General features: G+C 45.1%; 1 protein-coding gene across 3 annotated transcripts in view; it reads left to right on the plus strand.

Annotated features, from left to right (window-relative positions):
* Positions 1-11145, plus strand: part of LOC141086517 (uncharacterized) — a 63484-nt gene extending 52339 nt beyond the window's left edge. The window contains exons 13-15 of one of the 3 annotated variants that reach the window (XM_073572654.1): positions 2817-2929; positions 4046-4092; positions 10071-11145. In XM_073572654.1, coding sequence (XP_073428755.1) covers positions 2817-2929; positions 4046-4092; positions 10071-10103 — 193 coding nt within the window. In that variant the 3' untranslated portion in view covers positions 10104-11145. Of the gene's footprint in view, positions 1-2816; positions 2930-4045; positions 4094-10070 lie in introns of those variants that run through there. The other 2 variants (XM_073572662.1, XM_073572669.1) reach the window with 2 other exon arrangements.
* The last annotated feature ends 10712 nt before the right edge of the window (positions 11146-21857 follow it).

Consider the following 21857-nt stretch of genomic DNA (forward strand, 5'->3'; position numbering starts at 1 on the left):
GTTAAATTTTAACCCTATTTGGTCCAAAAATTCCTTATGAGAATTAAAAAGTGAAAAATTAAAAAATAAAAATAAAACATATCCTTTATTTATATAAATGTATAAAAAGTGTTATTAAAATTGTGTATAAAAAATCAGTTTAAAAAATGACAATGAAAATGTGCCAAAGCCCAAAATCTACCGATGAGGTGCCTCTTTAGATGTTTGTTTCATTATACTCGAAGGGTTCATAGGCTTACATGATGGCTAAATAAATGCACGATATTGGGGTCTTATTCAGCATAATGGCATGATTATGATTAGTACCATATCCTCCTACCAAATTGATTCCAATAAATGAGATATACTTAGGTGTTAATACAAAAAAAAAAAAAAAAAGAAGGTTTTAATTCCTGCTCTTATTGTATCAGGGATTTTTCTTTCCTTTTCTCCTTCTCTTCTTTTTTTTTTTTTTTTTTTCTCCTTTCTCCTATCTTCCCTTTCCCTTTCTTTATCCCTCTTCTTTCTTTCTTCTTTCTTCTTTTCTTCAATTTCCATCTTTTTCTTTCTTTTCACACACCAGCAAGTAAGTACTCAGTTATTATTTTTTTCAGTTCCCAGTATAGCGCGGTGTATTTCTTTTCTTATCAGCTTTATGACTTTTATTTATTTATGAAAAAAGAAGAAATTTGGCAAAATTTTAGAATATTTAGCAATTTTCAAACTTTTAATTTGTGTGCCCTTAAATCAGACAGTCGTATCGCACAAAATAGTTAATAAATAACATTTCCCACATATCTACTTTACATCAGCACAGTTTTGGAAACATATTTTTTTTTTTGGTAGGGCGTTATAAGGGTCAGTTAAAAGTTGACCAGCGATTTCCCATTTTTCCAACAAAATTTACAAAACCATTTTTTAGGAACCATCTCACATTGAAGTGAGTTTGGGGGGTCAATATAACAGAAAATATCCAAAAGTGACACCATTCTAAAAATTGCACCCCTGAACGTGCGCTAAACCACATTCAATAAGTTTATTAACCCTTCAGGTGCTTCGCGAGAGCTAAAGTGATGTGGAAGGAAAAAATGAACCTTTTATTTTTTTCACAAAAATGTACTTTGGAACCAAACTTTTTTTATATTCACAAAGGTATCAGGAGAAAATGAACCACAAAATTTGTTGTGCCAAGGCTCAGAAGGGAGGGAGCACCATTTGATTTTTTTAACACAAAATTGGCTGGAATCAATGGCGTGCACGATGCCGCTTTTCGAGACCCCCTGATGTACCTAAACAGTGGAAACTCCCCAATTTTAACTCCAACCCTAACACAGCCCTAACCCCAACCCTAACCCCCAACACACACCTAATCCCAACCCTAACCACAACCCTAACTGCAACACCACAATCCTAGTCACAACCCTAACCTTAGCCCCAACCCTAACCTTAGCCAAACACTAGCCCTAGCTCTAATCCCAACCCTAGCCCCACCTCTAACCCTAGCCCAACCCTAACCCTAGCTCTAAAGGACCCTTTACACATAGCGATACCGCTAGCAATATTGCTAAAGTGTCACCGATTTTGTGACGCGGCAACGATATTGCTAGCGATATCGCTACATGTGATACTTCCCTCCGACCGGCTCCCCTGCTGGCTATCGCTGATCACGCGAGATCGTCCAGGTCCATTTCTCGTCGGCTGCTTCCTGCTGGCGCCAACGAGCGACGCGTGGACGCAGGCGGAGGACGTCATAATCGCCGCGTCTGACAGGTAAGTAACGACCGCTGCTGTGTCGCTGCATCGCTGGTGAGATCTGCCTGTTTGGCAGCTCACTAGCGACCATTTAGCGATGTACCAGTGATCCTGACCGGGTCATATCGTGGTCGGGATCGCTGGTGAATCGCTAAATGTAAAGGGGCCTTAACCCCAACCCTAGCTCTAACCCTAGCCCCAACCCTAAAGCTAGCTATAACCCTAGACCTAACCTTAACACTAATACAAAAATGGAAAAAAATACATTTTTTTTAAATTTTATTTTTACCTAACTAAAGGGGTGATAAAGGGGGGTTTGATTTACTTTTTTTTTTATTTTGATCACTGTGAAAGGGTCTATCACAGTGATCAAAATGAATCAATAGGAAAAATCTACTATTGTTGCCAGGTGCCGGCCGGCAGATCTCGGCGGGTGCACTGCACATGCGCCCACCATTTTCTTCACTAAAAAAAGAGGAGCCAGCACTGCCAGTGGTCAGAACGCATAACATGAGGTGCATATGCACATATCTTACTGCATTCAAAATGAGACATTTAGCAAAATATTGATCAATATATTGAGCCACCCCGCCACGCCAAGGCAATCTCATATGGGGGGTCCTACTCTACATTTTTATTTATTCACTGTGCCATTGCGGCCTCCTAAATGTTTTAAAAGCAAGACCATATCAAATGCAATCCATACCTGAAGCATATCTGCATCACTGCCTGTTTGGCAGCTCACTAGCGACCATTTAGCGATGTACCAGTGATCCTGACCGGGTCATATCGTGGTCGGGATCGCTGGTGAATCGCTAAATGTAAAGGGGCCTTAACCCCAACCCTAGCTCTAACCCTAGCCCCAACCCTAAAGCTAGCTATAACCCCAACCATAACCCTAGACCTAACCTTAACACTAATACAAAAATGGAAAAAAATACATTTTTTTTAAATTTTATTTTTACCTAACTAAAGGGGTGATAAAGGGGGGTTTGATTTACTTTTTTTTTTATTTTGATCACTGTGAAAGGGTCTATCACAGTGATCAAAATGAATCAATAGGAAAAATCTACTATTGTTGCCAGGTGCCGGCCGGCAGATCTCGGCAGGTGCACTGCACATGCGCCCACCATTTTCTTCACGGAACAAGACATCGAAGGCCGGGGGACACAGCTGGAGGAACTGGAGGACACCGGAGGTACTGGAGGGGCTCCAGGGACTTCATTTCACTCTCCTCAGAGATGTTAGATCATATCAGAGGAGAGAGAAATTAATAGGAAATCTGACTTTTTTGCGGTTGCCGTTATACCGTGATTAATAGTGATCGCAATACTGGGGTTGGTAAAACAGACCTGAATCATGTTCTCTGGGGTCTCAGCTACCCGCGTTAGTCGAGACCCCGGAGATTTTCCAAAGCTGGGGGGGCGCTATAACTTTATTTCTCAGCGCCGTTAAAAAGCGGCACTGAGGAATAAGTACCCTTAACTGCGGATGTTAAAAGGCGTATCGGCGGTCATTAATGGGTTAAAGTGGGTGCGTATAATAGTCCAGAACTATGAGAGCATGGACACCGCATCATTCCCAGGTACTGAGAAAACTGTGCTGCAGTGTGATCTGTGCAGGGCAAGAAAGGAAGTTACCAGGACCTTCTCTCCCTGTGGACTCGCTCCATGCACCCACTACCAGCTTGCACCGTACGTGTACAGTGGTTGTTGGTAAAAAGGTAATCGATGGCGGTTTTATTCACTTGAATGGTGCTAGCTGCAGTACCTGGCACTTCCATTCATTCAAACTGTGCTACTTGCCTAATGTCCCAGGATTTCTGGAGATCCGCTCATACTTCATGAGTCTTCTGGACATATTTGTAGAGTAAGGCCGGGTTCACATTAACATTTGAGTCTGCAGCGTGGTGCTGGTGACTTCTTTCCTTAAGCTCTGCCTACTTCCACATGCATCCTGCGTAACTGTCTTTAACATTGTGTACGCAGGGACATGCATTTTATGCGGATGCGTCTGAGTGCATCGCTTTGAAGTGCCCTCCGAACGCAACATGTTGCATTTTCTTGCGTTCGGCGGGCACGTCAAATTGACGCACGCGGACGCATCCACATACAACACATGTCCCTGCGTACACAATGTTAAAGATAGGTATGCAGGGCGCATGCGGAAGTAGGCGGAGCTTCAGGAAAGAAGTCCGCAGCACCACCTCAATGTGAACCTAGCCTAAGTGAGTGTACTTAATATCATGGTATCTCTGGAAATGGAGGATGGTTTTCTTGACACTCATGTTACCTTATTTTTATTTCTTTTTTAGTCTTCAGTCCTTCCTTTCCCATTTCTCTTACTTCAGGATCTAAAACAGTGAGTATACAAGATCCTTTCTGTATATGTCACCCCCAAGTCTTACCGTCATTTTGTAATATGCTGCCTCCAGCTTTAAGACTGAAATTTCCAGTAGAGCAAATTTTTACTAACTAATTACTAGCTAGTATAATTCATGGTAGTCAATATGTACTTTGAAACAGTTTTCTATGTCTGCTGTTCTTTTGCCTGCATTTTGGGCATTTAAAACATCATTCCCCCAATGGGAATGTTTTACACAAAGCTCCAAGTCTGTATAATTATTGTTAATATACAGACCAGCCCAGCATGAGATTTCTTATTTGCACATTTTTGCATTTTTTTTATTCTCCTTCAGCCCTTTTGTGTATCCAGCTTAACAGGGCTGAGCGAACCATCCTATTCTTCCTATCTTTAATTTCCCAGAAGCACACAGCTTCTCCTTGGTGCTTCAGGCCAGGTCATCATTCATACTTGGCCAAAAAGCCTATGGAGAAATAAAGAGACAACAGAGGGCATGCTCAACTGATAGCATTGGAGCCACGGGATGGAAACATGAGGGGGTGATTTGCTAAAAGGGATATTTAAATATGAGTTGCATTTGCATACACAAATAAATATGGTCTTAATTTTGTACATACATATTATGATTTTGGGAGTGCCCTTTGAAGTGAATGATTATTAAAACAAACATTTTTACAGTGTATGCAGTTGCTAATGATCACATAATTTTAAAGGCATTTCCTAAATATTTTTTCTGTAAAATATGGCACCACTAACCATCGCAGGCAGGAATAACTTCAGCATTAAATGACATCCTTGTAGTTCTAGCAAATTATATAGTTAATAATTTATTCATTATTAATCAGGATGTTTAGATGTTAGTAAACATAAAAATATAGCTCGGCTATTACTTAAAGGGGTTGTGTTGCTCAAACGCCACTCAGTATATGAATGCAATACAAAGGAATCATGAGTTCTTGTTGGAATCCTTGGTAAAACTTACTCAGGGTGACCATTAATTACCTACTTATCTTCACATTAGGCTATGTGCACACGTTGCGGATTCTGCTGCGTTTCCGCAGCGGTTTTGACCCTGCAGAAACGCAGCAGTTCCGCTAACATGGTACAGTACAATGAAAGCCTATGGGTTTTCAAAAACGCTGTGCTCACGCTGCAATTTTTTCAGCGCGGTTTTGCTGCGGTTTACAAACCGCAGCATGTCAATTGTTTGGGCGATATCCGCAGCGGTTTCACACCTTTAACATAGTACAGGTGTGAAACCGCAGGGCAAAACTGCAGACTAAACCGCCGGAAAACCGCAGGTCACTTTACCTGCGTTTCCGCGCGGAAAAACCCGCAGCGGAATCCGCAACGTGTGCACATAGCCTTAGAAGGTAGATAACGGTTTACAGGCACACAGCTATAATACAGTTCTAAGCTGAAGTTGATCACAGGGTTTTTATTCAAGCTTCTTGTCGTCACACACAATCACTTCTCTTCATTCAATGCTTCATCAACATATATGAAAGTCTCTTTACAGACTTCTCTTTACACACAGTGTTGGAACCTAAGCAGATCTGTACCTTGCTCATGCAGTGAGGTAGGGGGAGGGGGTGAGTCCGCTGCTGTAGCTCTTTCTCTTCAATCTTTAGGTAATAAAGATGCTGTCCTGGCTGTCCTGTTTGCTTCTATGATTACAGCAATCCCTTCCCAGGACGAACTGGGCTATACAGCTTGTCTGATTTCAGTCTAACAGGAAATTCTTTAGCACAGACTCTTGAATCTCCCGGACACAATATTTAGAACTGAGAGTCCTCAGTGGTTGATACCTTTAAATGGCTAACTGAAAAGACAGTAACACATTGCAAGCTTTCAAGACTACTCAGGTCTCTTCATCAGGCTGGACTAATACAACATCTGAAGAATCACATATTTAGACACAAAACAGCACAGAAATAACGCAATGGAAAAGACAAGTGACGTGAAGCAGAATTGTCATTATGGGAGAAAGATAAACATAAATATTGGAACAGTTCCTAGTTAAGGAGTGTGAAAGTTATATTGTTCTCTGACTGGGGTCTGGTTCTGTGTTGTGTGATGAACCCAGAAGGTCTGAAGAGCAAATTGATGTAAAAAGACATAAATCCATGCAACACATTCATTCCTGCACTGAGAGTGTCAAAGGTTGTCATAAATTTATACTCCCAGACCCTCCTGTCTCTCTGACACTTGAAGTTACCTTTTAATGCAAGTAATTTAATGTCCATCATGCTGTGACCGGGGATACAAAAATGTTTTGCCACAGGTAGATCCATTCTTTTTTCTCATTGTGTGGAGATAAGAATTCATCTTTGTTCAGGACTCAATAACAACTTCCCTGTACTGTAATGTCACATGTGACTGGATACACTGCCTCCAGCAGGGCGAATTTCTATAACACCCGTGAACCTGGATACACCGCCTCCAGCAGGGCGAATTTAAACAGAGTTAAGGGAAACACCGGGGAAACCGTTACAATGGAGGGCCCTGCAATAGGGAACGGGGACGTGGAGACCTCCTGCACTCCCCTGAATCAGTGTCCCTACACTCCTGACGATCCCTAGGCAGGTTCCGCACCTGGCGTTGAGCCGGATACCTCAAATCCCTAGCTCGCCCTGCACCTGTCCCTTTCTAGTGAACTGGACGGTGCAGAAACTAATCCCACCACAGCACTAATACACACACAAGGAAAGTCACAAACAGGGAAAAACACCACTTAGCTTTGCTCTGTTGCTATTGCTCCCGGCAACAGAGTACAACACCAAAGTTCAGCTTCACCCCTGAAGCTCGACACCTGAATTCAGCTTCCGCCTAAAGCTATTACACCAGAGCTCCCCTGAGCTGCCAGGAACTCCTCTCTGTAGTTCCTTCTTTCACCAGACTTGGTTGGAAATGAGCAATATCACCAACAGTGAGTGAGACCACCTGCTACTCCTTTATAGGTAGCAGCCAGGGAATCGCACCTGCTTCATTATCACGTGCAATAACACTAGCGGCCACCAGGGGCAACTAAACTAAAGTAACCAGAGTGCAATGACCCTAACGGCCACCGGTGGCAAAACTAGAACTAAAACAACCACAGAGTAATGACCCTAATGGCCATCGGGGGCAAAACTAACTTTAAGCAAACAGCTTAAAGGGAAAAAAAAAAGGTTACTTGTGCAAAATCTGTCATAATTCAACCTGGATCATGACATTCCCCAGTATCCAGTGGTGCTAAGCTAACCACTCCCTTTCTGAGATAACCATTTCAACCCCTATAGTTGCGGGATGATTCTAAATCAACAGTGCAGCTTCTATTTGTCACAGTTGTCCTGTCACATCACAAGATATTGATTACCTATGCTTAGTATGGGTCATCAATATCAGATTAGTGGGTGGTCCATCACCCATCACTGCCACTGATCAGCATTATAACCTCCGGCTTAAACATATTGTATAGAGTTCCAATATTTAGGCTCAGTCAATGTATAGCATGGGTCAACTTTCATGCAATGTAAAATATCCAGTGTACAGCTTGTATAACAGTGTAAATTTGGTTTGCCCTCTTAATAACAACACACAGCCATTAATGTCTAAACCGCTGGCAACAAAGAGGAGCACACCTCTAAGAGAAAATGGCCAAAGTGTGCCCAAAGTGTCAATATTTTGTGTGGCCACCATTATTTTCAAGCACTGGCTTAACTGTCTTGGGCATGGAATTCCCCAGAGCTTCAAAGGTTGCCACTAGTGATGAGCGAATGTGCTCTATAATGTCTTCTCCAAGCATGCCCGGGTGTTATCCGAGCATCTGGCTGTGCTCATATATTATGATCGAGTCCCTGCGGCTGCATGGTTTGCGGTTTATAGACAGCCTGAACACATGTGGGGATTGCATAACAAAAAGTCAATCCCCACAAGTGTTGAGGCTGTCTAACAGCTGTAAATCATGCAGCCGCAGGGACTTGAACATAATATAAGAACACGCCCAGCATGCTCGGATAAGACATTATCTGAGCACGTTCACTCCACTAGTTCCCATTGGAATCTTTTTCCACTCCTCCATGACAACAACATAAAGCTGGTGGATGTTAGAGCCCTTGCGCTCCTCCACTTTTCGTTTGAGGATGCCCTACAGGGTTTAGGTTTAGAGATGACTGGCCAGTCCAGCACCCTCAGTTCCTTTAGCAAGGCAGTAGTCATATTGGAGGTGTTTTTGAGGTTGTTTTCATGTTGCAATACTACCCTGCATCCAAGCTTCTGAAGGGAAAGGATCTTGCTCTGCTTCAGTATATAATAGTACATGTTGGCATTCATGGTTCCCTGAATGAACTGTAGCTCCCCACAGCCAGCAGACCTCATGCATCCACAAACCATGACACTCACATCACCATGATTGATTGTAGGCAAGATACACTTTTCTTCATACTCCTCACCTGGTAGCTGCCACACCTGCTTGACACCATCTGGACCAAATAAATTGATATTGGTCTCATCAGACCACAGGACTTGGTTCCAGTAATTTGTATCCTTAGTCTGCCTGTCTTCAGCAAAGTGATTGCGGATTTTGTTGTGCATCATCTTTAGGAGAGGCTTCCTTCTGGGATGACAGCCATGCAGAAACATTTGATGCAGTGTGTGGTCTGAGCACTGACAGGCTGACCACGCACCCCTTTAACCTCTGCAGCAATTATGGCAGTACTTGTACTTCTATTTTGAAAAAGTAAACTCTGAATATGACGCTAAGCAAAGCGCTCAACTTCTTTAGTCGACCATGGAAAGGCCAATTCTGAGTGGAACCTATCTTGTTAAACCGCTGTATGGTCTTGGCCACCGTGCTGCAGCTAAATTTCAGGGTGTTGGCAATCATCTTCTACCCTAGGCTATCTTTATGTAGAGCAGCAATTCTTTTTTTCAGATTCTCAGAGTTTTTTGCCATGAGGTTCCATGTTGAACTTCCAGTGACCAGTTTGAGAGAGTGATAATACCAAATTTATCCCACCTGCTCCCCATTCACACCTGAGACCTGGTAAAATGAATGAGCCACATGAAACAGGGGAGAAACAAATGCTTAATTGTGCACAATTTAGTCATTTAGGCCCTGTGCACACAGTACTGATTCTGCTGCGGATCCGCAGCGGATTTGGCCCTGCTGATCCGCACCAGAACTGCAGGTGATGTACAGTACCATTCTAGCCTATGGAAAATTGAAACCGCTGTGCAGACGGTGCAGATTTTTCCGCGCGGTTTTGCCTGCGGTTTCAAATCCGCAGAAAGAATTGACATGTCATTCTTCTCTGCGGATTCCGCTGCGGTTTGACATCTCCTCCATTATGGCAGTGTGAAACCGCAGGGCAAAACCGCAGGCTAATCCGCAGGTAAACCGCAGGTCTTTTGACCTGCGGATTGTGCAAAATCCGCGTGGAAAAATCCGCGGATTAATCAGCACCATGTGCACATAGCCTTATTAGTGTATGTGCATACGTTGCGGATTTTGCTACGGATTTTTCCACGCAGATTTTGCTAAATCCGCAGGTAAAATGACCTGTGTTTTACCTGCGGATTTAGTACAGATTTTCTGCAGATTTTCTGCGGTGTTCACCTGCATTTTTAAACCTGCGGATTCCTATAATGGAAGAGGTGTAAAAACGCTGCGGATTCCGCACAAAGAATTGACATGCTGCGGATAATAAACTACAGCAAATCTTCGCGGGAGTTTTCCACAGCAATGTGCACAGCGGATTTGGTTTTCCATAGGGTTACATGGTACTGTACACCACATGGGAAAACTGCTGCAGATCCGCGGGGCCAAATCCTCTGCGGATCTGCAGCCATATCCGCAACATGTGCACATACCCTTACAATTAGGGGTGTACTCACTTTTGTGATATATTGTAGGTCCTGAGAAAAAATGATCAATATCTTGTGACTGAAATGAGCTTTAACATTGTTGTTTGTTATATCTCCATTCTATATAGGAAAAAGCCACTTACCACCTGGCAACCAATTGACACTTACCACCAAGAAATCAACTGCCACTTACCATCTGGAAAACAACTGCCACTTACCATCTGGAAAACAACTGCCACTTACCACCTGGAAACCAACTGCCACTTACCACCTGGCCACAAGCAGCCACTTACCACTTGGCCACCAATTGCCACTCATAATCAGGCAACCAACCACCACTCACCACCTGCCAAAAAACCGCCACTCACCATCTGTCAACCATCCGCCACTCACCATCAGGCAACCATCCGCCACTCACCATCTGGCAACCATCCGCCACTCACCATCTGCCACTCACCATCTGCCACTCACCATCTGCCAACCAACTGCCACCACCTGCCAACAAACTGCCACTCGCCATCTGGCCACCAACTGCCACTCGCCATCTGGCCACCAACTGCCACTCGCCATCTGGCCACCAACTGCCACTCGCCATCTGGCCACCAACTGCCACTCGCCATCTGGCCACCAACTGCCACTCGCCATCTGGCCACCAACTGCCACTCGCCATCTGGCCACCAACTGCCACTCGCCATCTGGCCACCAACTGCCACTCGCCATCTGGCCACCAACTGCCACTCGCCATCTGGCCACCAACTGCCACTCGCCATCTGGCCACCAACTGCCACTCGCCATCTGGCCACCACCTGCCACTGGCCATCTGGCCACCACCTGCCACTGGCCATCTGGCCACCACCTGCCACTGGCCATCTGGCCACCACCTGCCACTGGCCATCTGGCCACCACCTGCCACTGGCCATCTGGCCACCACCTGCCACTGGCCATCTGGCCACCATCCGCCACTGGCCATCTGGCCACCATCCGCCACTGGCCATCTGGCCACCATCCGCCACTGGCCATCTGGCCACCATCCGCCACTGGCCATCTGGCCACCATCCGCCACTGGCCATCTGGCCACCATCCGCCACTGGCCATCTGGCCACCAACTGCCACTGGCCACCAACAATGAGGTTATTTAACCAATTTTATTTTTTATTAAAGATAGTTTTGTGTGACACCCAAATAAAATTTTTTTGGTCTCTACCTTTCGTTTCTCTTTAATTTCACTTTACTTCCTGCACCACTTTTGTTTACAATGGATTCTAGGCAACTTCCTGTGATTCCTTGGCTAAACTCACAAGCAGAGCTAGCAGTTCCTGGCTCAGTTGTCTAGCACTGCCTTCTGCCACCAATATCGAGCAAATAAAACAGTCAAATCAGTGCTAGTAGTTTGGTGCACACTAGAGATATGCAAAATTGTTTGGAAAACGTTTGCCAATCTCAAAGTCAGCACGAATATTGCACATTCGGGTTTGTGCTCGGATTACAGAGCATTTTCCACAAAATTGGCAACATTGAATTCCTTTTTGCTCTGTCTTCAGAAAATACCTGAGTACTAATATAGTCTTTTTGAAGCCTAGCGTCTTCAGGGCTTTTTTCCCTATCGGTCTGTTGGCTCTTGTTTTTGAGAGGGTTTTGGCGGATTGCAGACAGCAGCTTTTCTATCCTGTCCTATTTAGTTAGCTTGGGCCCCATCATTTGCTCAGCCTATCTTTCTATCTGTGTGAGTGTTTTTTCATCTTGCTTCACCGTCATTATATGTTGGGGGCTGCCTATTGCTTTGAGGTCTGCTCGGGGGCAGTTTAGATTTCCCTTTCTGTCTTTAGGCTATGTAGTTCTCCGGCTGTGATCGAGGGGTCTAGGGCACCGTAGGAACCCCCACGGCTACTGCTAGTTGTTGTTGTTAGGTTCAGGGGTCTGCAATCCGATAGCTGCTAACTTCTCTGGTTTTCTGGACTTAGCTAGTATTTCTGTTTTTGCCTCCTACGGTGACTCATTCAAAACAGAATCACCCGCCATACCGCAGATCCTAGGGTACTCAATAGCAGGAAAGAATTGTAAAAAAAAAAGTGTGTATATTTTTTCCTCTATATCTCTGAGGCTGTAGGGGGAATTTTTTTTTTTCTCTCAATGGAGATAAAGCAATTGTCTGATCGTGTGGAGCAGCTCGCTGCGGAAGTGCTGGGAATTTCCCCCTACCTTGCTCATTCACATGCTGCTGAACCAAAGATCCCTACTCCTGATGTGTTTTTTGGGGATCAGTCTAAATTTTTGAATTTCAAAAATAATTGTAAATTATTTCTTGCCTTGAAGCCTAACTCGTCAGGGAGCTCCGCGCAGCAGGTTAAAATTGTCATCTCTTTGCTGCGTGGCGATCCCCAGGATTGGGCGTTTTCTTTGAAACCAGATGATCCTATTCTGACTAAGGTGAACGCATTTTTTCAAGCCTTGGGGTTGTTGTATGACGAACCTAATGCTATTGATCAGGCTGAAAAGACCCTGTTGGAATTGAGCCAGGGTCGAGATTCTGCAGAATTGTACTGTCAAAAATTCTGAAAGTCGGCGGTCCTTACTACCTGGAATGATAATGCCTTGGCTGCTCTCTTTCGGAAGGGTTTGTCAGAAGCCGTAAAAGATACTATGGTGGGATTTCCTGTTCCCTCTGGTCTTGACGATTCTATGTCATTAGCCATTCAGGTTGATCGGCGTTTACGTAAACGCAGGACTGCACAAGAGGTGTTGCCACCTGTTGAACAAGTGTCTGAACCTATGCAATGTGATAGAGTTTTGTCCAGGGAGCAACGTCAGGAGTTCAGAAGGCGTAATAAGCTGTGTTTTTTTTGTGGAGATGCCTCGCATATTATTTCTGTCTGTCCTAAACGAGAGAAACGTTTTGCACACACGTTTTCTGTGGGTGGTGTTCAACCTAAGTTTCTTCTGGCAATTACTCTAATGTGCTCCCTGTCCACATTTTCCGCCAAGGCTTTTGTGGATTCGGGAGCAGCCCTGAACCTAATGGACTTGGATTTTGCTAAACGTTGTGGATTTCGGATTACACCTCTACGGACGCCTATCCCTTGGAGGGGGATTGATGATACTCCTTTGGCGAAAAATAAACCTCAGTTTTGGACCCAGGTGGTAATGCGGGTCGCCCCAGACCATCAAGAATATTGCAGATTTTTGGTGTTGCATAATTTGCATGATACCATTGTTCTGGGGTTTCCCTGGTTGCAAATTCATAATCCAGTTTTGGATTGGAAATCTGTGTCTTTGGTGAGTTGGGGTTGTCGGTGTGCCCTTAGTGAGGCTCCGGTTTTTTCCACCTCTCCTCAGTCGCATGATGTTCCTGACTATTTGGCGGACTTTTATGATGTATTTAGTGAGAATGAGTCTGCGTCTTTGCCTCCTCATAGGAGTTATGACTGTGCAATTGAACTGAGCCCGGGGTGTAAATTTCCCAAGGGTCGGCTCTTCAATTTATCTGTACCCGAGCACGAGGCTATGCGATCCTATATTAAGGAGGCGTTGGAGAAGGGTCATATTAGACCATCCTCGTCACCCTTAGGTGCCGTTTTTTTTTTCGTGGCCAAAAAGGATGGTTCATTAAGGCCTTGTATTGATTATCGTGCCCTCAACAAAATTACTATTAAATATCCGTATCCGTTACCCCTGATTTCTGATCTATTCTCCAGAGTTAAAGGTGCTTGCTGGTTTACCAAGCTTGACCTCAGGGGGGCGTATAATCTTATCCGCATTAAGCATGGGGATGAATGGAAGACGGCGTTTAATACTCCGGAGGGACATTTTGAGTACCTGGTGATGCCTTTTGGGCTCACTAAAGCCCCTTCTGTCTTCCAGTGCTTCATGAACGACATTTTCCGAGACTTTGTGGATAAATTTTTGATTATCTATCTGGATGATATTTTGATCTTCTCCAAGGATTGGGATTCTCATGAGGAACATGTTCGGACTGTGTTCCGGATCTTGAGGGAGAATTCCCTGAATGTCAAAGGATCGAAATGCCTTTTTGGGGTACAGAGGATTTCATTTTTGGGATTTATTTTGTCTCCGTCAACTATTGAAATGGACCCGGCCAAGGTACAGGCCATTTATGATTGGGTTCAGCCCACTTCTTTGAAGGCCCTCCAGAAGTTTTTGGGTTTTGCTAATTTTTATCGGAAATTTATAGCAAAATTTTCTAGTATTGCCAAGCCATTGACTGATCTGACTAAGAAGGGTGCTGATGTGTTGAATTGGTCTCCGGAGGCTGTTTCTTCCTTTCAGGAGCTGAAGCGAAGATTCACTTCTGCCCCGGTTTTGCGGCAACCTGATGTCTCACTCCCGTTCCAGGTAGAGGTGGACGCTTCTGAGATTGGTGCAGGAGCTGTTTTGTCCCAAAAGGATCCTGTAACATCTAAAATGAATCCCTGTGCTTTCTTTTCCCGAAAGTTCTCTCCATCTGAACGTAACTATGATGTGGGGAATCGGGAACTGTTAGCCATGAAATGGGCATTTGAGGAGTGGAGACATTGGTTGGAGGGAGCTAAACATCAAGTCGTGGTCCTCACTGACCACAAGAATTTGATTTACCTGGAGTCGGCCAAACGCTTGAACCCTAGACAGGCTAGGTGGGCCTTGTTTTTTACACGTTTTGATTTTGTGGTTTCTTTTCTTCCTGGAACAAAGAATGTCAAGGCAGACGCCCTCTCTAGGAGCTTCTTTGCTGATTCTCCTGTGGTGACCAAGCCTGCTACCATCTTAGGCGAAGGGGTAGTTCTTTCTGCCATCTTGCCCGATTTGAGACGTGCTCTGGAAGAGTTCCAGGAGGACAAACCTGAGCGTTGTCCCAGTGGAAAGTTGTATGTTCCTGACCAGTGGAAGAAGAGAGTGATACCTGAAGTTCATTGCTCTGCATTGGCTGGTCATCCAGGTATTTTTGGTACTAGAGATCTCGTGAGTCGGTCTTTTTGGTGGCCAGCCTTGTCTCGTGATGTCAGGAATTTTGTGCAGTCCTGTGGGACTTGCTCCCGGTCTAAACCTTGTTCTCGCTCTAGTGGGTTGTTGATGAATTGGCCGGTCCCCAGGAGGCCATGGACCCATATTTCAATGGATTTCATCTCTGATATGCCTGTCTCTCAGAGAATGACTGTTATTTGGGTGATTTGTGATAGGTTCTCTAAGATGGTTCATCTTGTACCACTCCCTAAGTTGCCATCTTCCTCTGGTTTGGGGCCCCTGTTTTTGCAACAGGTGGTTCGCTTGCACGGGATTCCTGAGAACATTGTATCTGACAGAGGAGTTCAGTTTGTGTCTAGATTTTGGAGGACTTTCTGTTCCAAGCTGGGAATTCAGTTGTCCTTCTCCTCTGCTTTTCACCCTCAGACCAATGGGCAGACGGAGAGAACAAACCAGACCTTGGAGTCGTATTTGAGATGTTTTATTTCCGCTGATCAGGATGATTGGGTTTCATTTTTGCCCTTGGCCGAATTTGCTTTAAATAATAGAGCTAGTTCTGCCACTTTGATTTCACCTTTTTTTGTAACTTTGGGTTTCATCCTCGATTTTCTTCAGGGCAGGTGGAGCCTTCTGCCTGCCCAGGTGTTGACACTGTGGTGGAGAGAATGCACCAGATCTGGGACCAAGTGGTGGATAAGTTATCTCTCTCCCAGGAAAAGGCCAAGCGGTTTTCCAACCGGCATAGGACCATTGGTCCCCAGTTTAAGGTTGGTGATATGGTTTGGTTATCATCAAAAAATATCGCTATGAAGGTGGCTTCTCCTAAGTTTAAGCCTAGATTTATTGGACCTTACAAGATTTTGGAGATTATTAATCTGGTCTCTTTTCGTTTGGCTCTTCCTGTCACATTTAAAATTCATAATGTGTTTCATAAGTCCTTGTTGAAGAGGTTTGTTGAACCAGTTGTTCCTGGGGTGGCACCTCCGGACCCTGTATTAGTTGAAGGTAACATGGAATATGAGGTAGAGAAGATACTGGATTCCCGTCTGGCTAGACGGAGATTCCAGTATTTGGTTAAGTGGAAGGGTTATGGTCAGGAGGATAATTCCTGGGTCTCTGCCTCTGATATTCATGCCAAAAGATTGGTGCGTGCCTTTCATCGGGCTCACCCTGATCGCCCTGGTGTCGTGGATGAGGGTTCGGTGACCCCTCAAGGGGGGGTACTGTTGTGAGTTCATTTTCCCCTTCACCATTGAGGTCTGATGAACTCCCTCTTCTGGTGAAGGAAGGTAGTGAGGCTGATTACAAAGCACCTGAGCAGAATGATGATGACTGGGTGACTGGAATTGCTGACTGGATATAAGGCAGCCGACGCCCTTCTGCCTTGTGGGTGATTTCTCTGAGGGATTCTAGGAGACCAGTCTGATTCCTGCTCCTCAAAAGCTAAGTTTTCTGCTCTGCTTTTTGCATTTGTGTTTTGGTTTTGTTTTGCCTTGTTTTTCTGGATTTCTGCCTTCCCCTGCTGGGTGAGCTGAATTCCTTTTTGCTCTGTCTTCAGAAAATACCTGAGTACTGATATAGTCTTTTTGAAGCCTTGCGTCTTCAGGGCTTTTTTCCCTATCAGTCTGTTGGCTCTTGTTTTTGAGAGGGTTTTGGCGGATTGCAGACAGCAGCTTTTCTATCCTGTCCTATTTAGTTAGCTTGGGCCCCATCATTTGCTCAGCCTATCTTTCTGTGTTTTTTCATCTTGCTTCACCGTCATTATATGTTGGGGGCTGCCTATTGCTTTGGGGTCTGCTCTGGGGCAGTTTAGATTTCCCTTTCTGTCTTTAGGCTATGTAGTTCTCCGGCTGTGATCGAGGGGTCTAGGGCACCGTAGGAACCCCCCACGGCTACTGCTAGTTGTTGTTGTTAGGTTCAGGGGTCTGCAATCCAATAGCTGCCAACTTCTCTGGTTTTCTGGACTTAGCTAGTATTTCTGTTTTGCCTCCTACGGTGACTCATTCATAACAGGGGTTGGCACACATTTGGAACGCCTCATCCCCAACCAGAACAAACGGCATTGGTGGTCCTTCAGTGTTGGGAAGAGGTCGTGTGTTGTGAGTTCATTCTCTGGTTCACCAGTTGTGAGTTCTCCTTCCAGACTCCCTCTGGTGGTAACAGGAGGTAGTGAGGCTGATTTGATTGGTGGAGATCTGCCACCTGAGAATGAGGATGACGATTGGACCTCAGGAGTCTCAGATTGGATTTAAGACAACTGACGCCCTATTCAGTTGCTGGTGATTCCTTCTGGCTTGTCAGCTCTTGGTTTTCAGCTCTGTTCCAGTCATCTAAAGCTAAGTTTTTCTGCTAATATTCACACTTGATTTTGTTGGTCTATTCAGTTTTTTGGTGTGGTCAGCCAGCCCCGGCTGGGGGCTGTGCTGAATTTCCACTCTTATTTATCAGTATTTTTCCAATTTTCTTTTTGTCCCTTACTAGTTTGGTCTCTTTTTGCTCTGTCTCAGAATATTTCAGAGTGCTGATATAGTGGGAGAAGTCTAGTGACTTCAGGGTTAATTTTGCTATCAGAAGTGTTGGACATTATTTTTGTAGGGTTTTTTGCAGGTTGCGGACAGTGTCTTTCCTTTCCTCTCTAGTTAGTTTGGGCCCCATCGTTTGCTCAGCCTACTTTCCTGCCTGTGTTTGTGCCTTCGTGTTTCACCGTCAATACATGTGTGGGGGCTATCTATTCCTTTGGGGTCTGCTCTGGGGCAGTTAGTTTTCCCCTTTTCATGCTTCAGGCTTATTTAGTCCTCTGACTGTGATGAAGCGTCTAGGAACATCGTAGGTACGCTCCATGGCTGCTGCTAGTTGTGTGGTAGGATCAGGGATCTGCAATCTGCATAGTTACCAACCTCTCTGGTTTTCTGTGACTTAGCTTGTTTTGCTTTTTTCTCCTCGGTGACCCATTCATAACAGTCGTGGCTGTGGAATATTAAAATTAATACCATACAAACATTGAGACTGAGCAACTGCAATCGCCATGAGAACTACAGAAAAGTATTTTTTATAATTGAAATACTGAGACCCACTTCCAGCAGGTTTAATAATATGAATGTGTTTGCCTTCCACAGCCCCCATATAGTTAGGAAAATTACAAATGTTCAGAAATTTTTCAGGATTTTCCAACCAGAGTTCAGTTGTGGGTTGGGTGAGGAATTCTGCATGCAGAACATCACGTAAAGCACGGCAGGTGTCTCCAACAATCCCAGAAAGCATGGCCACTCCAATCCAGAGCTGGAAATGAAGAGATGTTAAGGTCTTTCCGATAGCCAGGAATCTGTGGAACAGAAAATGTAAAAAAAAATCAATACATGGCTTTTAGAAAAAAATGTAAAAAAAATCAGTACATGGCTTTTAGAACAATAATATTAATAACAGGTGTTTATTTTTCAAAATTACATACCTCAGAGTTACCAACAGACATTCCTCAGCAGGAATTGCTCGATGTAGCTGCCTGGTCATGGATCCTCGGAAATGTTGCAGCAAGTCATGGAAGCTCTGTTGCGACATTCTCGTGTAGTCAAAAAACCTCCCGATTTTCATGCTGCTCTGTGTACGAGTGATCGGCTCCACATCTCTCTCGGACTTCAATGATGGGATGTTGCCAATAGCGTCGACGACGTCTTATCTGTCTTTCTCGTCTTCTTCACAAGCCATAGCAAATGCAACAGTCAATTTGAATGACAAATCAAGAAGAATCATGAAGCTCTCCATACTAAGAACTATCTTGAAGCTGGATACAGCAGCAAATGATGAGGATTGCATCTAAGCAGAGTGTATATATAGAAATCTCATGAAACATGCCCATTGGGTGTCTGGTGTCATATCGAACGCATGCGCATAAATAATGTAAACGCATGTGTGGTGCCCCCAGGAGTATGGTCGCCACAGTGGCATTACCTTCCTCCTAGGGCTGCTATGAAGGAGTATATCTCTGAGAGCCTCCGTAAAGGGCATATACGGTCATTTGTCTCTCCCGTGGCAGCGGGGTTCTTTTTTGTGAAAAAAATGGTGGTTTACGCCCATGCCTCGATTTTCGATAACTGAATAAAATAACCATAGGAAACGCTTATCCTCTCCCACTGATACCTGATTTGTACAATCAATTGTCGGGGGCCAGGTGGTTCTCTAAGTTGGACCTCAGGGGAGCATACAATCTCATCTGTATGCGGGAGGGGGATGAATGGAAAACTGCGTTTCTCACCTCTGAGGGTCTGTTTGAAAATTTGGTTATGCCCTTCGGTTTGACTACCGCACCAGCGGTATTCCAGAATTTCATTAACCATGTTTTTTCTGATTTTATTGGACGCTTTGTACTTGTTTATCTTGACGATATACTCATATATTCTTCTGATAGACAAAGTCATATGGGTCATCTTCATGCGGTTCTCCAGAGACTCAGGGAGAACTCACTCTTTGCCAAATTGGAGAAATGTTCATTTTTTACTCAAGAATTGTCCTTTCTAGGGGTCATCCTGTCCACTGAGGGGTTTCATATGGACCCTAGGAAGGTACAGGCCATTGTGGATTGGGTGCAACCCTGAGATCTCAAGGGTCTTCAGCAATTTCTGGGGTTCGCCAATTATTATAGAAAATTCATCAAGGGGATCTCTCAAGTGGTCAAACGCCTCACTGATCTTACCCAAAAGGGGGCGATCTCAAAAACTGGTTAGCTCCAGCTGTGGCTGCGTTTTCTTTGTTAAAAGAATGTTTCATGACTGCTCCGGTACTGGTGCAACCTGACTTGTCTAAACCATTCATCATAGAGGTGGAAGCCTCTGAGGTGGGAGTGGGGGCTGTGTTGTCCCAGGGGCCCACCACATTAACTAACTTAAGACCCTGTGCCTTCTTTTCTAAAAAATTTTCCTCTGCTGAAAGGAATTATGATGTGGGTAACCGAGAGTTGTTCGCCATTAAATTGGCTTTTGAAGAATGGAGGCATTTTTTGGAGGGGGCTGTCCATCGTATCACTGTCATTACAGATCACAAGAACCTGTCTTACATCGAATCCGCCAAACGTCTGACTCCGAGACAGGCAAAGTGGTCACTTTTTTTCCCGATTTCAGTTTTCCATCACTTTCAGACCAGGTTCCAAGAATGTGAAGGCGGATGCCTTGTGTCGCAGCCTAGATCCGGTATCGTCTCCTGAGCCTTCCTTCCTCCATTCTTCAGCGTGGGGTGGTGGTGGCTGTGGTGTCCCCGAGATTGGAGCAGGAGATTCGTGAGGCCCAATCTCTTGCTCCTCTGTCCATACCTGAAAATAAGCTCTTTGTGCCTGTCCAGTATCGGTTAAGGGTGCTTCGGGAGTTTCACGACTCCGCTCTGAGTGGGCATCCTGGAATCTCGGCCACTCGTAAAGCCATCACTAGGCTGTTCTGGTGGCCCTCGGTGACTTCTGACGTCACTGGTTTTGTGTCCTCCTGTGAAACTTGTGCCTGCGCTAAAGCCTCCACAACCGGCCAGCCGGGGAATTGGTGCCACTGCCAATTCCGGATAGACCGTGGACTCACCTGTCCATGGATTTTATCACTGATCTCCCACCCTCTAATGGCAAAACCGTGATCTGGGTAGTTGTGGATAGGTTCAGTAAACAAGCACATTTTGTACCCTTAACGGGCCTTCCTAATGCTGAGACTCTATCTACGCTATTCATTGAGCATGTGATTTGGTTGCATGGTGTGCCTGTCAGTGTGGTGTCTGATAGAGGAGTGCAATTTATGGCATAATTCTGAAGAGCTTTTTGTAAAAGGTTGGCCATCAGTCTGACCTTTTCATCGGCCTACCATCCCGAGACCAATGGTCAGACTGAAAGGACCAGTCTTTGGAGCAGATCCTGCAGTGTCTTGTCACATCCAGACAGGATGATTGGTGCTCTGTGATACCTATAGCGGAATTCGCCTTCAATAATCATGTCAATCAGTCTACTGGTACTTCTCCTTTCTTTTGTAACTATGGGTTTCACCCTAATTTTGGTGAATTCTCCAGACTAGATTCGGAGTGTCCAGGGACTGATTCGGCCTTTTTGCGGTTGGAGGAGGTTTGGAGGGAGGTTCAGAGAAACATTGGGGAGGCAAAGGGCAAATATAATTTTTTTGCGGATAAACGACGCTTGGTGGGGCCGACTTATCAGGTGGGGGATAAGGTATGGTTATCCACCAAAAACATAAGGCTGAGCATTCCCTCTGCTAAGTTGGGTCCCAAGTTTATTGGTTCGTATGAGATTTTAGAGGTGATTAATCCTGTGGCCTTTCGCCTGCGTTTGCCTCCGTCATTGCGGATTCCTAATGTGTTCCATAAAGCGCTTCTGAAGCTGTCGGTGCCTTCCTTTGATGAGTCTCCCTCGTACCCACCGCCTGTTATGGTAGATGGTCAGACCGAGTACGAGGTGGAACAGGTGGTGGATTCTCGTATGCTCCGTCGTTCACTTCAGTACTTGGTCCATTGGAAAGGATACGGTCCTGAGGATCGGTCATGGGTGCCGGCGCGTTCGGTCCATGCGGATCGGTTGATCCGGGCCTTTCACGCTCATCATCCAGGGAAGCCTGGGGGTCCAGTGGCCCCACATTGAGAGGGGGGTACTGTCATGGTCCAGTCCAGAGTTTATTTTCTGCTGTCTTCACTCCGGACTGGTCATGCGGGATTTAATCTCCTCAGCCTTGTTCTGGAGCTAGCTGGGCTATTTCAGTCTCACAGCCTGCTGACCAGTGTTAGTGATAGCTCAAGCTTCCAGTTTAGAGCCTCTGACCCTTGTACCTTGGTGATCCTCCTGCCTTTGACTGATATTCACGTGTATGACCCGGACTGATTTCTGACCCCGTCTCTTGGTTTTCATCTCTGCTGTTACGTTCCCTCTTTGGCATCTGACTCCCCGGCTTGTACCCCGACCACGTATTTCGTCTCACGTTTTGGACCCC

The sequence above is a fragment of the Dendrobates tinctorius genome, unplaced genomic scaffold (genome assembly GCF_039654945.1).
Source record: "Dendrobates tinctorius isolate UK_male_01 unplaced genomic scaffold, ASM3965494v1 ptg000007l, whole genome shotgun sequence".
NCBI lineage: Eukaryota > Metazoa > Chordata > Amphibia > Anura > Dendrobatidae > Dendrobates > Dendrobates tinctorius.